The 16,471-nt window shown below is 34.6% G+C and overlaps 1 protein-coding gene across 1 annotated transcript in view; it reads left to right on the plus strand.

Annotated features, from left to right (window-relative positions):
- The window catches only part of BRIP1 (BRCA1 interacting DNA helicase 1), a 172,320-nt gene that overhangs the window by 73,658 nt on the left and 82,191 nt on the right, over positions 1–16,471 (plus strand). The window contains 3 exon segments of the mRNA XM_019636606.1: positions 6,620–6,774; positions 12,863–13,028; positions 13,140–13,280. Coding sequence (XP_019492151.1) covers positions 6,620–6,774; positions 12,863–13,028; positions 13,140–13,280 — 462 coding nt within the window.

Here is a 16,471-nt window from a genome sequence, read left to right on the forward strand (position 1 = left end):
TTTATTTATTTTTATCTTTAAAGATTTTTATTGGGAAATTAGGGGATGGGAACAGCACTGGGAAATTGGGGGAAGGGGAACAGACAAGTTGCTGTCCTTTTGTTCTTCAGCCTAGTTGTGGAGGACGTTGCTTCACTGGCCCAACTTGGCACCATCATTGCGCTCTTCCCGGATGAGGCAGATCAGTCGCCAGCTTCTGGCCGGCCGCTCACCGCGGCTGCTGGCCACTCATGCTGGCTGCTGGCTACACACGGTAGCTCATGGCAACCCACTGCAGCAGGGGCTGCAGCCTACGCCATCACCGGCGACTCTCGGCAGCCCAGCTCCAGGTTGAGCTGTTGTTCAGCATGTTAGCTGTAGTGGGCAGTGTCACTGGCCTTCATATGTGGGATCCGAACCGGAACCCTCTGGCGTCCCAAGCCAACTCTTTCTCAATGCGCAACTCGGCCAGCCCTCTTCTAGAAATTTTAGTTTTATGTTTTACATTTAGGTCTGTGATCCATTTTCAGTTAATTTTTATGAAGGTGTAAGGTCTGTGTCTAGATTCATTTCTTTTCATGTGGACATCCAATTCTTCCACCATCATTGTTGAAGAGATTAATTTTGCTCCATTTTATTGCCTTTGCTCCTTTGTCAGTGATCAGTTGACTATATGTGGGTCTGTTGCTGGGCTTCTGTTCTTTTCCATTGATCTATTTGTTTCTTCACCAATACCACACTGTCTTGATTACTGGAGCTTTATAGTAGTCTTGAAGTCAGGTAGTGTCAGTCTTCTGGCTTTGTTCTTCAATATTGTGTTGGCTATTCTGGGTCTTTTGTCTTTCCATGTAAACTTGGAATCAGTTTGCCAATATCCACAAAGTAACTCTTGGATTTTGATTGGGATTTCCTTGAACCTGTGGATCAACCTGGGAAGAACCGACATCTAAACAATATTAAGTCTTCCTATCCATGAACATGGAGCATCTCTCCATGTATTTAGATTTTCTTTGATTTTTCCTATTATAGATTTAAAGAGATTTTTGAAACCAAAAGATAACTATTGCTCACAACTAGCATTCTGGGCATATGAGTATTAAGAATATATTTAATCAAACTATACTTATAATTTTTGCCCTCCATGTAAGAAATGAAATTAGTATCATAAGTATTTTTTCATATTATTTTTAATGATTTTTTTTTTGCATAGACTTTTTGCATTTTAAAGGTTATTCATATCAACAGTAAAATGAGTAAATTGTGAGATATTCATATAGTGGAATACTACACAGCAGTTAAAAAAAATGAACCACTGCCACCAAAACCATATGAATTAATCCACCAGACATAATGTTGAGTAAAAGGTGCCAGACACTAGAGTAGAAACTATGATTTTATTTTTTATGAAATTTAAGAGCCGATGAGCATAATTATGCTAATAGAAGTCAGAATATTGGTTACCACTGTGCAGGGGTAAGAAGCAGTTTGGGTTGAGAAGGGGCAAAAGGGAAACATTTGTGATTCAAGGAATGTTTTTTATCTTGATTGAGTATTGTTTCATGGGGTTGTTTGTGTGTTTAATGAGTTATACACTTAAGATTAGTGCACCCTGTATGTTATAATTTAATAAAAAATATTCAAATAATATATATGTCAAAAGAAAAATGTTGGAAAATACAGAAAGGTACAAATGAAAACAAGACTCATAAACTTAAAGGTGATCATTATTAACTGTTGGAATTACGTCTACCTGTGTCTCCTCCTGTGTATGTATTTGCTTAACATAAATACATATTCGATAGTATACCTTTTTATTTGTAGCCTCTTTTTATTTAACGATATATTATGAGTATTTTTCTATTTTGAAAAAGATTATTTTTCATGATTTTTAGTTGCAGTGTAGCATTTTTGTGCATGCACATAGTCTAAATTATTTGATTAATCTGGCATTTGAAATATTGGTTGTTGCCAGTTTTCCCAGAATAGGAAATAATTCTGATATGAACATCCTTGAAAATATATCTTTGTATGTTTCTCTGATTATTTCATTTATATATTCTAAAGACTAGTTCTTTGTTGCTATTGCATTGCTTGTGTATTCATCTATGGTTTGTTTATGGTGTGTTTTTTTCCAAAAGTTCTTTATTTTAGTGCATTCAAATTTAGCGTTTTTTTTTTTTTATGAATTGTGATATTTGAGTTTTGTTTCAGCAATCATTCCTTATCCTGTGCTACATTTTCTTCTAAAAGTTAAAGTATTTTTTTATTAAAGTTTATTGGAGTGACAATGGTTAGTAAAGTTACATAGGTTTCAAGTGTACAATTCTGTAATACATCATCTATATATCACATTGTGTGTTCACCACCCAGAGTCAGTTCTCCTTCCATCACCATATATTTGACCCTGTTTACCCTCATTTGCCCTTCCCCACCTTACCCTCTGGTAACTGCTAAACCATTGTCTGTGTCTTGAGGTTTTGTTTCTTTCTTTGTTTGTCTTCTTCCTTTGTTGTTTTCAGTTTTATATCTCACATATGAGTGAAATCATATGGTTCTCAACTTTTTCTGACTTATTTTGCTGAGCATAATAATCTCAAAATCCATCCATGTTGTCACAAATGGCACTATTTCATCTTATGGCAGAATAGTATTCCATTGTGTATATATACCACATCTTTATCCAGTCATCTATTGAAGGACACTTTGGTTGTTTCCACTTCTTGGCCACCATAAATAAAGCTGCAATGAACATTGGAGCACATATATCTTTACAGATAAATGTTTTTAGATTTTTTTTTTGTATGTTCCCAGGAGAGGGATTGCTGGGTCATATGGTAATTCCATTCTTAATTTTTTGAGGAACCTCCACACTACCTTTTACAAAGCTTTTCAATCAGTCTGGGATTCATTTCTGTTTGTTGTGAGGTAGGGAATCCATTTTACTTCCTGTATGGATATTGAATTTTCTCAGTATCATTTAGTGAATAGTCCGTCATTTCCCTCTGATTTGTAATGCCATTTCTGTCATATATCTAATTTTCATTTATGTGTGAATTTATTTCTGTACTCTATTCTGTTCTATGATTCTGTTCTATGATAACTGTCATATTTGTTAATTACTTTTAGAAAAATGCCCATATCTGGTAGGTCATATCTCCTCACTTTGTTCTTTTCCTTTGGGATGATCTCGGATGTTCTTGGCCTTATCTGCCATTTGAACTTTAGAATTCACTTGTAAATTTCCATTAGAATAGTGTTGGAATTTTGAATTATATTGAATTTATGGATTAATTTAAAAAGAATTGATATTTACAATACGGAGTTTCTCCATTCATGAACAAGAAATAGTTCTTCATTCTCTTTCTATATACCTTTCAATAACATTTTATAATTTTATCTTTTAAAATCTTAGGTGCTTCAGTTAAGATAAGTTGATCTTTTAGCATAAGAAAAAGGCAAGCTGTACCCTGGAGCATAAGAATTACCAGGAAGTAAAACCCTGATCTAAACTATGTAAAAGAACTTTTTACTGATGAGATAATGGTCAACTGCCCACTATAAAAAGGGGCATGCTGTAAAATAAAGGGAGACACTTCTCTTCTTACAAAAAAAAAAAATCTTAGGTGCTTTTGGTTAGATTTATTTCTAAGTAAAGTCAAGTGTTTTTTTTTCAAATGGTATATTTAAAAAATTGCATTTTCTAATTGTTATTGGTGTATAAGAATGGTAGTTGATTTTTTATTGATCTTGTAATCAACCACTTTGCTGAACTATCTTATAGGTTGATCTGTAGATTTTTAAATTTTCTATCTAGATAATCACACTGTCCATGAGTAGTGACTGTTTTCTTTCTTTTCGATTCTTTCACATCTTATTTATTTTTTACTTTGTGGCTTAAACTTGCAGTACATTGTTCATCACAGGAAGTGAAAAAGATGTCCTGGTCTTGTTGCTTACTTTAAAAGGACTTTATTACTAGTGTTACATCGTTTAGTAATATGTTTACTGTATTTTTTTAATTCTGTATTTTTATTTCTTAATACCTTTATTGAGATATGTCACATGCCGTAAAATTTACCCTTTTAAACTTTATAATTTTATAATTTTATAAAATTTAAGAGTCAACAGTTGACTCTTGAGCAATGCGTGGGTTGGGGTGCTGACCCTTGCACAGTCAAAAATCCATGTGTGAAAGAGGTAACCAACCAAATTGAGAGATTTTTGCAAACAACACCTCCAATCAGAGGCTAATATCCAAAATATACAAAGAACTCATACCAAAAAAACAAACAATCCAATTAAAAAATGGGCAGAGGACCTTAATGGACATTCCTCCAAGAGGACATACAGATCGCCAATAGACATATGAAAAAATACTCAACATCACTAATATCAGAGAAATGCAAATAAAAATCACAATGAGATATCACCTCACACCAGTTAGAATGGATATCATCAACAAGACAAATAATAACAACTGTGGAGATGCTATGGAGAAAAAAGAACCCTCATACACTGTTGGTGGGAATGCATATTGGTGCAGCCGCTATGGAAGGCAGTGTGGGGGTTCCTCAAAAATTTATGTTTAACTTTTTTTTAAATAAAATTTTGTTGACAATCCCTCCTCCGCCATCTTGACCAGAATCCCTGAGTTTAACTTTTTGAGGAACTGCCAAACTGATTTCCAAAGGGGCTACACCATTTTACAGTCCCATCAACAATGTAGGAACATTGTAATTTCTTTAACATCTTCAACTCTTGTTATTATCTTTTTTATTATTATGTTGTTCTTAAGGGGGATGAAGTGGTATCTCAGTGTAGTTTGCTTTTCATTTCCCTAATGACTCATAATGCTGAACACATTTTCAAGTGCTGATTATCCCTTTATACTTCAAATCCTTTACCCATTTTGAAATTGGGTTGTCTTTTATTGTTGACTGTAAGAGTTCTTTATATATTTTGGATATAAACACTATAAAGTGTACGATTTGCAAATATTTTTTTCTCATTCCATGGATGCTCTAGAATTTTAGAGCTATCTTTTTATTAGGTTGAGGAAATTTCTTCTAAGCCTAGTTAGCAATTCATCATTGTGATTATTAAATTTTTTAGAAGTTAATTTTTAACCAAAGTAACATGTGAGTCAATTAGTACTATCAAGAAAAGCATTCATCTGCCCCACTCTTTTTCAATCCAAATTTTCACTTCCCAATTGTACTTTTAACTCTTATATAGTGGTTTCTTCTGATATTTAACCCAAATTTTCTAAATAACACGTGGGTTCTGCTACTTTTGAGTTTTCAATTTTAGATATTCTCTATTGACTTTCTATTAAGTATGATGATTTGGCGGCAGCCATCTTTCTTTCCCTCTCTCCACTCTCTAATATTCAGCGTGTATATCATCTTGCATATGTATTATTATAGCTCATGATAATAACATTATTTGATTAATTTTTTATACAACTTTGTATTTCCTATGAAGTAATAATTACCTGTTTGTAGTCCCCCTCCCCCACTTGCTTAGTTTTCTATTTATCTATAAACTCAGCTGTCAGTGTTTAGGTAACTTAACCAGAAGTTAGGATTCTTAACCAGGATCTCATGATTCAATATGTAGAATTTCATTCAGTCCTTCTGTTTTTAGTACAATGCCTCCTCACCTTCAGTAGTTCAAGAGTTCTGTAGTTTTCTAGAGTAAATTGCCAGTGTTCTGCCAGTGTTGGAGAGGAACAGTAGCATTCCTATAAGATATGACAGATATGCTTGATTTTTTTTAAAAGAACAATTTAATATTTGGTTTTTATTAATAATAGTAATGCTGAACATTTTCCCAAATTTTGTCTTTCTTTATAGTTCCTTGTTTCTTGTTAAAAAATCTTTTGTATTCTTTAATCTTTTGTTCAGCAGAGATTAATGTTACTCTTATAGATGTGTATTACTTTACAGTATATCCGAATATTAAAATTTATCTATCTTATTTATCTTAATTATTTCCACATTTTATTTTCATTGAACATATATTTTATTGTCAAACATCAGAGTTGTCACCAGTATATTTTATTGCTTCAGTATTCAGAATTTTATGTTTCACAATGTGGGAAAGCGTACTTTTTTAAAAAAGAATTTTGTCTTAAGGTCCACACTTCCATCTGTATTAATACTTATGAGACACATAAAAACTAATGAACCAGTTAACATACATTTCGTATTTAGCATGTATTGTTTCCTTGAGTCATTCCTTTAGTATAAAATAATATACTCATATTATTCTCAGCATCAGAATACTCTGGAAATAATTCAGGTATTTAGGTGGCATAGCAACTCTTTTAAGCTCTTTGGAGAAACCATTTGGTAGGTACATTCTTATTTAGTTCATTACTTTTGAAAGACACTAAATAATACCATAAATACCTGAAGAAGTAATGAACCTCCTAAATGTGTAACTCTATTACAGTGCCTTTGACTCTGAAGAGAATTTGTGGGAATCTAAACCGTATTGTTAGCACTTGTGTATTAATAATGTTTGCCTAAATTTTCAATGTATATTTCATTTAGGTTTCATTATAGTTTTGAGAAGTTTGTTTTACCTCCACCCTTCCCCCCAGCCCAAGTATACTTAATATGGTAATTTCTTACAGGGACATTTTTCTGCTGTCCTTCAAAAAGAAGAAAAAGTCTCATCAATTCATGGTAAAGAGGAGACAATAGAAGTACCTATTATTAGTGCATCAACTCAAATAATGCTCAAAGGACTTTTTATGGTACTTGACTATCTTTTTAGACAAGAGAGCAGGTAAGTGCAGATATCTGATCTGTATTTTTCCTCTTAAAAATGTTAGCCTTATTGGGTGTTAACATGTGTTTAATTCTTTCTAATTTTGTATGAGTATATAGGATAATCATAAATAAGTGGCATAAATATTGCTCTTACTGGTACAGAGTCAGGTTAATTGAAATTAGTCTTTTTTTTTTTTTAATTGGAGAACAGTGTGTTTTTCCAGGAACCATCAGCTCCAAGTCAAGTAGTTGTTTCAACCTAGTTGTGGAGGAAGCAGCTCAATGGCCCGTGCAGGGATTGAACCGGCAACCTTGGTGTTATGAGCACTGTGCTCTAACCAACTCAGCTAACTGGCCGCCCCATCGAAATTAGTCTTTATTAATGAAAATTAGTACTGAAATCAGTGAATAAATACATTTAATTAATTCAGCATTAAATGTATTGTCCTCTAGTACTAAACTTAAGCATTTAAGTTTTCTCGTAAGTATGATTTAGGTATGTTTCTTCCAGTACTGGAAAGTCTCTTTGTTATTGCATAAAGCCTCTGATTAGTGCAATGTGGAAAATGAAAAGCAGTCAAGTTCCCACACGCTACCCCTTGTTAAGTTATAGTGCTACCTGGTTCTAGGGTTTTTTTAAATTGTGGTAATATATACAGAACATAAAATTTATCGTCTTAATCATTTTTAAGTGTACCTTTCATTAGCATTAAGTAGATTCACATTGTCGTGCAACCATCACCACTGTCCATTTTCAAAACTTTTTCATCATCCCATAAAGAAGTTCTATATCCATGAAACAGTATCTGCCAAATATTTCCAGATTCCCTCTTTTCACAACTTCTGGTAACCTCTATTCTACTTTTATCTCTATAAATTTGCCTTTTCTAGGTATCTCATATAAGTGGACTCATACATATTTGTTCTTTTGTGTCTGGCTTATTTCACTTAGCAGAATGTTTTCAAGGTTCAATCATGTAGTAACATGCATCAGAATGTTATTCCTTTTAATGGCAGAATAATATTCCATTGTATGCACATACCACATTTTGTTTATCCATCTATGTTGATGTACATTTGAATTGTTTGCACCTTTTGCCTATTGTGAATAATGCTGCAGTGAACATTGATATACAAGTATCATTTTGAGTCCCTGTTTTCAGTTCTGGGTACATACCTAGCAGTTGAATTGCAGGATCATATGGTAATTCTGTATTTAAATTTTGGGGAACCAACTTACTGTTTTCCATAGCAAATGCACATTTTCGATTTCCATAATTATGGACAAGATTTCCATTTTCTCCACATTCTTGCCAACACATGTCCTTTTCTGTTTTTTTGGATAATAGTCATCCTAATGGATATCTCCTTGTGGTTTTGATTTATGTGTTCCTAATGGCTAGAGATGTTGAACATCTTTTTTTTTTTTAATTTTATTGAGACCCATCAGCTCCAAGTCAAGTAGTTGTCTTCAATCTAGTTGTGGGGGGTGCAGCTCCTTGGCCTATGTGGGAATCACACCGGCATCTTTGGTGTTACTAGCCTGCGCTCTAACCACCTGAGCTAACCAGCTGCCCCGAGATGTTAAGTATCTTATTGTGTGCTTATTGTCCATTTGTATATCTTTATTGGATAAATATCTATTCAAATCCTTTGCCCATTTTTGAACTTGTTTTTTGTTGTTATTGTTGTTGAGTTGTAGGAGTTATTTATATATTCTGCATATTTATCTTGTGTCAGTTACAAGCTTTGCAAGTATTTTCTCCCATTCTGTGAGTTGTCTCCTCACTCTCTTGATTGTGTCCTTTGATACACAAAAGTTTTTAAATTTTGATGAAGTCCAATTTTGTGTGTGTGTGTGACTTGTGCTTTTGATATATCCAAGAAACATGGTTAAGTCTGATTTCATGAAGATTTTCCCTTATGTTTTCTTCTAAGAGTTTTATAGTTTTTAGCTCTCAGTATTTTTATAAGATTCTCTCCACAGATTGTAGGGTTCCTGTCTTGAACTTTGAGAATTAAGGGCAAAATTAACCGTCAATATTATGAGGACATGGTAGAGAATACCACATTTTATGCTGTTTAAGCCTAGGTGTCTATAGCTTCATATTGACAGAAATATTAAGATGATGGGATTACAGAGATCATCTGGTTCAGTACCTTTGTTAAAAATAGATGAAGAGTGGCTCAGTTGGTTAAGAGCTCGCTCAAGAGTGTGAGCTCTGAGCAACAGTGGTTCAAGTCCTGGCCCGGGCTGAGCTGCCGCTGAGCGGCCAACAGGTGGCAGGATGGCTCAGCTAAAAACAAACAAACAAAAATAGATGAAGATTGAGACCCATATTTTAAAGGAACTTAAAATTTTTATATGATAATATTGGGTCATCAGAAAAGTCATGATGCATGTTTGCAACAGATGGCGCTAGTTCATTTTTGGAAGTACTAACGTCATTCACATTTATGTTATTGCTATGTCATTTGACAGCTGACAGTTCTAGCTTCATTCTAAAAAAAAAAATGAGCGATTTGGTTGAGTTCTGGAGATTTTACAAATTGAAGATGGAAGAGCAAATTGTCCATTTTCGCCATATTTTACTGTTTTACTTCCATAAAGGCAAGAACGCGTGTGTGAAAAGTTGCATCAAGTTTACAGTGACTATGCTCTACAAGAACGTCAGTGCCAATGATGGTTCACGAAATTCCATGCTGGTGATTTTGGTTTCAACGATGGCTCCTTGGTCAGGGAGGCCCACCGAGGTTGATGACAACAAAATAAAGGCATTGATCAAGTCAAACCCATGTTACACGACACAAGAGATTGCAGAAACATTGAACATCCATCATTCAAACATTCACAACCATCTAAAGAAGCTGCAATATGTAAGCAAGCTTGATATTTGGGTTCCGCATGAACTCAAAAGCAGTTCATTTGACGGCATGTATAAACATCTGCAATATGCTCGTTAAACATAATGAAAACGATCCTTTTTTGAAGTGACCGATAACTGGTGATGAGAAGTGGATTGTTTACAACAATGTGGTGCGCAAACGGTCTTGGTCCCCACGTGATGATTAGCCTCAAACAACATTGAAACCAGACATTCATCAGAGGAAGGTTATGCTTTCAGTGTGGTGGGTTTTTAAAGGTGTCATGTTTTTCCAGCTCCTACCAAGGAACCAAACAATCAATTCGAATGTGTACTGTCGGCAGTTGGACAGTTTGAATGAATCCATCCAGAAATACCCAGAGCTGGTTAATTGTAAAAGAGTTGTGTTCCATCATGACCATGCGAGACCACACACAAGTTTGGTCACCCATCAAAAATTATTGAAGCTTGGATGGGATGTGTGCCACACCCACCATACTCGCCTGATCTTGCTCTGTCAGACTTCCACTTGTTTCGCTCTCTTCAAAACTCCTTGCGTGGTATAACGTTCAATTCAGATGAGGCTGTAAATCAGCACCTTGTTCAGTTTTTTGCAAATAAAGACAGGTCCTTCTATGAACAAGGAATTATGAAGCTCACTGAAAGATGGCAAAAGGTTATCGAACAAAACGGGCAATATATCATTGATTGATCTTTGTTCTTTATATAAATAAATGACCTTTGGAAAACATAGACAAGATACGTCATGACTTTTCTGACAACCCAATAGTTTCCTAAACTTTTTAAACTTGCAGTAAAAATTTTCTTTCTATTTTCTGTTTTCTCATGTAATGATAAAGTATAAACCACTTTTTTGTTTCTCTAATAATAATCCTGTTATATATTTTATAACTAATGATGTAACAGAGTGCAAAAAACTCTGGACTAGGAGTTAGGAGGCCTGGATTTTAATTCTTTCTGGCTCTGCTATGATTTATGTAATGTTTGAGCACAGGGATGGAAAGTAGTAAGAGGTAGATGGTTAGATGATGTCTCATCTTTTGAAGGGGGTTGCTTCTAAGATTTAATGGCTTATTTTCTATCAGAATTACTGAATGTAATTTGTTGTGGGTGTTGTCTTTGGGAAAAATGGTATCTTTGAGTGCGAAGATACCTGGACTCTCTCAATTTAGTTTTTTTAAATTAATTATTTCAATTACAGTTCACATTCAATATTATTTTATATAATTGTTTCAGGTGTACAGCATAGTAGTGAGACATTTATATAATTTATGAAGTGATCCTTCCAATTAGTCTGGTACTCACCTGGCACTATACATAATTATTACAATATTATTGACTGTATTCCCTATGTTGTAATTGACATCTCCTTGACTATTTTGTAACTACCAATTTGTACTTCTTAATTCCTTCACCTTTTTCACCCAGCCCCCCAAACCTCCTCCCATCTAGCAACCATCAGTTCTCAGTATCTGTGAGTTTGTTTCTGTTTTGTTTTTTAGTTTATTTTGTTCTTTAGATTCCACATGTAAGTGAGATCATATGGTATTTGTTTTTCTCCGTCGGACTTATTTCACTTAGCATAATACCCTCAATACCCTCTAGGTCTATCCTTGTTGTCACAAATGGTAAGATTTCATTTTTTTTATGGCTGAGTAATATTCTATTGTATATATGTACCACTTCTTTATTTAATCATCTATTGATGGGCACTTCTGTTGCTTTCATATCTTGGCAATTGTAAATAACGCTGCAGTGAACATAGGAGTGGGTGTATCTTTTCGTATTAGTGTTTTGGATTTTTTTGCATAAATACCCCAAAGTGGAATTGCTGGGTCTTATGGTAGTTCTATTTTTAATTTTCTTTTTTTTTTAAAGATATTTTTTTTTATTGGGGAATTGAGGGAGGGGAACAGTGCTGGGGGATTGGGGGAAGGGGAACAGACAAGTTGCTGTTCTTTGGTTCTTCAGTCTAGTTGTGGAGGATGTTGCTTCACTGGCCCATGTTGGTATTATCATCGAGCTCTTCCTGGCTGAGGCATATCGGTCACCCACCACTGGATGGCAGCTCTTGGCGGCTCACACCGGCTGCCGGCCACTCACGCTGGTAGCCAGCCACACACAGTAGCTCACGGCAGCCCACTGCAGCAAGGGCTGCAGCCTACGCCATCGCCGGCGACTCACAGCAGCCCAGTTCCAGATCGAGCTATTGTTCACCATCTTAGCTGTAGAAGGCAGTGTCACTGGTCCTCATGTGGGATCCGAACTGGGGACCTGCTGCTCAGAGCTGGCGTCCCAAGCCAGCTCTTAACCAACGCGCCACTTGGCCATCCCTATTTTTAATTTTTTGATTTTTAATTTTTAACCTCCATATTGTTTTCCATAATGGCTGCACCAATTTGCAATCCCACCAACAATGTATAAGGGTTCCCTTTTCTCCACATCTTCCCCAACACTTGTTGTTTGTTGATTTATTGATGATACCCATTCTGACAGGTGTGAGATGATATCTCATTGTGGTTTTTATTTGCATTCCTCTGAAGATTAGTGACGTTGAGCATCTTTTCATATGTCTCATGGCCATCTGTATCTCCTCTTTGGAGAAATGTCTTTTCATGGCCTCTGCCCATTTTTTAATCAGATTGATTTTTTGGTGTTGAGTTGTATAAGTTATTTATAAATTTTGGATATATTAACCCCTTATCAGATGCTTCATTGGTGAATATCTTCTCCCATTCAGTAGGTTGTCTTTTCATTTTGTTGATGGTTTCCTTTGCTGTGCAAAAACTTTTTAGCTTAACGTAGTCCCATTTGTTTATTTTTTCTTTTGTTTCCCTTGCCTGAGGAGATAGATCAGGAAAAATATTACTAAGAGCAGTGTCAGAGAGTTTACTGTTTATGTTTTCTTCTAGGAGTTTTATGGTTTCAGGTCTTACATTTAAGTCTTTAACACATTTTGAATTTATTCTTGTATGTGGAATAAGAAGGTGGTCCAGTTTCATTTTGTGTGTGTATCTGTTCAGTTTTCCCAACACCATTTATTGAACAGACTATCTACCCCATTGTATATTTTTGTCTACTTTGTTATAGATTAAATGACTATATAGGCATGGGCTTATTTCTGAGTTCTTTTCAATTTAGTTTTTATATTGTATGTAGCTGGGACGTTATATATTCTATAAAGTTTTGCCATTTAATTGCCATTTTATTTTCATTTAGGTTTGCAGATGATTATAAAGTTGCTATTCAACAGACGTACTGTTGGATAAATCAGACTGATACTACGGATAAAAATGGGTTCTTTGCTATCCCCAAAAATAAGAAACGTTCACGACAGAAAACTGCAGTTCATGTGCTAAACTTTTGGTGCTTAAATCCAGCTGTGGTAAGCTTATTGTTATGTATGAAAATTCTGTGTTTTAACTCAGTACAAACAAATAAATGTGTTTGACTCTTTTAAAGATGATTTTATACTTCTAATGTTGTTTCCTTTTAGGCATTTTCAGATATTAATGGCAAAGTGTGGACGATTGTTTTGACATCTGGGACCTTATCACCAATGAAATCCTTTTCATCAGAACTTGGTGTTACATTTACTATCCAACTGGAGGCCAATCATGTCATTAATAACTCACAGGTTAGGATTTTGTTTTTTAAGGCTTTCAGGGTTTTTTTACCTCAGTATAATTCTACACAAACAAATTCAAAGGACCTGAAGTATTAGCAAATAGATCCTGATAGGAAATTCAGCATTTCAGTTTTAGAATAAAAGAAAATCTGTTAGCTACTTGATAGTGTCAACAAAAGGAAATAATAATAAATGCATTTCTTCAACCCAGTGAGTAAAAATATACACTTTGGATGCAAAGACTGTGTTGCAATTTCCTCATTTAAATAAGTTTTGTGTTTTGTTAATGAAAATTAAAAACAAAACAAATTCAACTTCTTTACCATAGTTCCTATTTTATAATTATTTGTTTATATGTTTCTCTTTTCCATTAAATTATGTTGTATCTTTATTCTTTTTATTATGTCTCCATTTTAACACTACACCTAGATTGATATCTGGCATTAGGTTATGTGTTCAGCACATGTTTGAGTGTCTTAAATTAATTAGAAGTATGCTTATGAGCCTTATGACTTAAGATTTTAATTTTTTATAACAATACCATATAGATGTTATTTTAATTTTCCTAGGAATGTTTTGTCATTTGTCAATCTGCCTTCTGTTTCTTTTTATGAAGTAATTTAAAGTGGTTAGCGACATGCTTCACTCTACCTCTGTGCCTAACATGATTCTAGTGCTTGAGAAAGCTGTAATTGTCAAGGTGTATTTGTGGGAACATTTTAGTTTCTCACAATTACTTGGGAGGCACTACTGGCATTTAGTAGGTGGGAACCTTGACTACTAAGCTCCTATAAACTAAGAATTGTGGTTTCCAAAATACAGGGTTCTCATGTTTAGAAACATTGCTATAAACAGTAGTGAAGAAAAAAATATGTGTTCCACATTTTAAAGTTGCTCTCTTTAAAGGCTGAAGTAAATATGGGAAGTTATTAGTAAGTTCAGCATGTATTTTCTCTTAAGAATGTTACAGTAAGCTATATGTTTTCAATCTAGTGCACAACAGCTTATTTAACCTGTAATGTCACTGAGTTACTGTAACAATAATGCTAGTTTATTCAGCTGAATTCTGTTATACTAGAATATTTTCCCCCAACTATTAAAAAATCTATTTTTATCTAAATTGTGGCAAAATACACATAATGTAAAATTTATTATCTTTACCATTTTAAGTGTACAGTTCAGTCTTGTTAAGTATATTCACATTGTTGTACAACCAATCTCTAGAACTTTTTCATCTTGCAAATCTGAAATTCTATTCCCATTAAACTACAATACTTCACTTCCCTGTCCCTCCCAGCCCTTGGTAACTACCATTCTACTTCCTGTTTTAATGAATTTGACTGCTCTAGATACCTCATATAAGTGGAATCATAAGGTATTTTCCTTTTTGTGATTAGCTTATTTCACTTAGTATGATGTCTTTTCAAGGTTTATCTATGTTGTGACAGAATCAGAATTTCCTTCTTTTTTTAAGGTTGAGTAATATGTATGTACCGAGGGTGCAAAAAAAATGTATACAAGTGGACACTTTGGTCATCGTTGCTCAAGCAGTAGTTCAACATAGTCAAAAGCGTATGTGAGGGCCAGCCGAGTGGCTCAGTTGGTTAAGAGCTCGCTCAAGGGTGCGAGCTGAGTGACAGCGGTCTGAGTCCCAGCCCGAGCTGAGCAGCCGCTGAGCTGCCAGCAGGTGACAGGATGGCTCAGCTAAAAAAAAAAAAAAAAAAAAAAAGTGTATGTGGCGCTGATGGTAACCACTTTGAGCACCTCTTGTAATTGCAGAAGTCAAATGTGACTTGTATTCATCTTTTGTTATCGATATATAGAGAGTATTACAATTTTAATATTTTTTCCTTTCTTAAAATGTGTAACATTTTTTTGGCACCCTCTGTATATACCAAATTTTGTTTGTCCATTCGTTTGATGATCCCAACTTTTTATTTTAAAAAATAATAAATGTCAGTAAAGTAAAAAAATAATATTAATATAGTGAACATCTTATACTCTTCACCTAGATTCATTAATTGTTAAATTTTGCATATTTTATATATATATATATGAGAAGAGGAATATTGCAAAATGTTAAAAATTACATTACATATGTGTGTATGCAATATATATAACATATATGTAATATATGTTGCACATTTTTGGATAAACGATTAAAAAGTGATTTGTCCAATCATCTATCAAAGGACACTTCGGTTGTTTCCATATCTTGGCCACTGTGAATAATGCCGCAGTGAACTTAGGGGTACATATATCTTTATGGATAAATTTTCAGATTTTTGGATAGATACCCAGAAGAGGGATTGCTGGGTCATGTGGTAATTCTATTCTTAATTTTTTGAGGAACCTCCATACCATTTTCCATAATGGCTGTACCAATATACATTCCCACCAGCAGTGTATGAGGGTTCCTTTTTCTCCACAACCTATCCAATATTTGTTATTACTTGTCTTATTGATAATAGCCATTCTAACAGGTGTGAGGTGGTATCTCATTGTGGTTTTGATTTGCATTTCCCTACTAGCTCGTGAATTTGAGCACTTATTCATATATCCATTGGCCATCTATATGTCTTTTTGGGAGAAGTGTCTGTTCAGGTCCTCTGCCCACTTTTTAATTGGATTGTTTGTTGTTGAGTTGTACAAGTTCTTTAATATTTTGGATAGTTGCCCCTTATTGAAGGTGTTGTTTACAAATATCTTCTCCCTTTTGGTTGATTTCCTCTTTTGTTGATGGTTTCTTTTGCTGTGCAGATGCTTTTTAGTTTTATATAGTACCATTAATTTATTTTAGCTTTTACTTCCCTTGCCTTTGAGGTCAAATTTATAAAATCCTTTCTGGACCCAAGGCCCATAAGTTAGTACCTATGCTTTTTTCTATGCAAATTATTGTTTCAGGTCTGATATTTAGGTCTTTGATCCATTTTGAATTAATTTTGGTGTATGGTGACAGATAGCAGTCTAGTTTCATTCCTTTTTTTTTAGCTGAGCCATCCTGCCACCTGGTAGCTCAGCAGCAGCTCATCTTGGGCCGGGAATCGAACCGGTGACCCTGTTGCTCAGAGCTCTCAGTCTTGAGCGAGCTCTTAACCAACTGAGCCACTCAGCCGGCCCTAGTTTCATTCTTTTTTTTTTTTTAAGATTTTTATTGGGGAATTGGGGGGATGGGAACAGCGCTGGGGAATTGGGGGAAG

This window comes from Hipposideros armiger, unplaced genomic scaffold, assembly GCF_001890085.2.
Source record: "Hipposideros armiger isolate ML-2016 unplaced genomic scaffold, ASM189008v1 scaffold_29, whole genome shotgun sequence".
In the NCBI taxonomy this organism is placed as follows: Eukaryota; Metazoa; Chordata; class Mammalia; order Chiroptera; family Hipposideridae; genus Hipposideros; species Hipposideros armiger.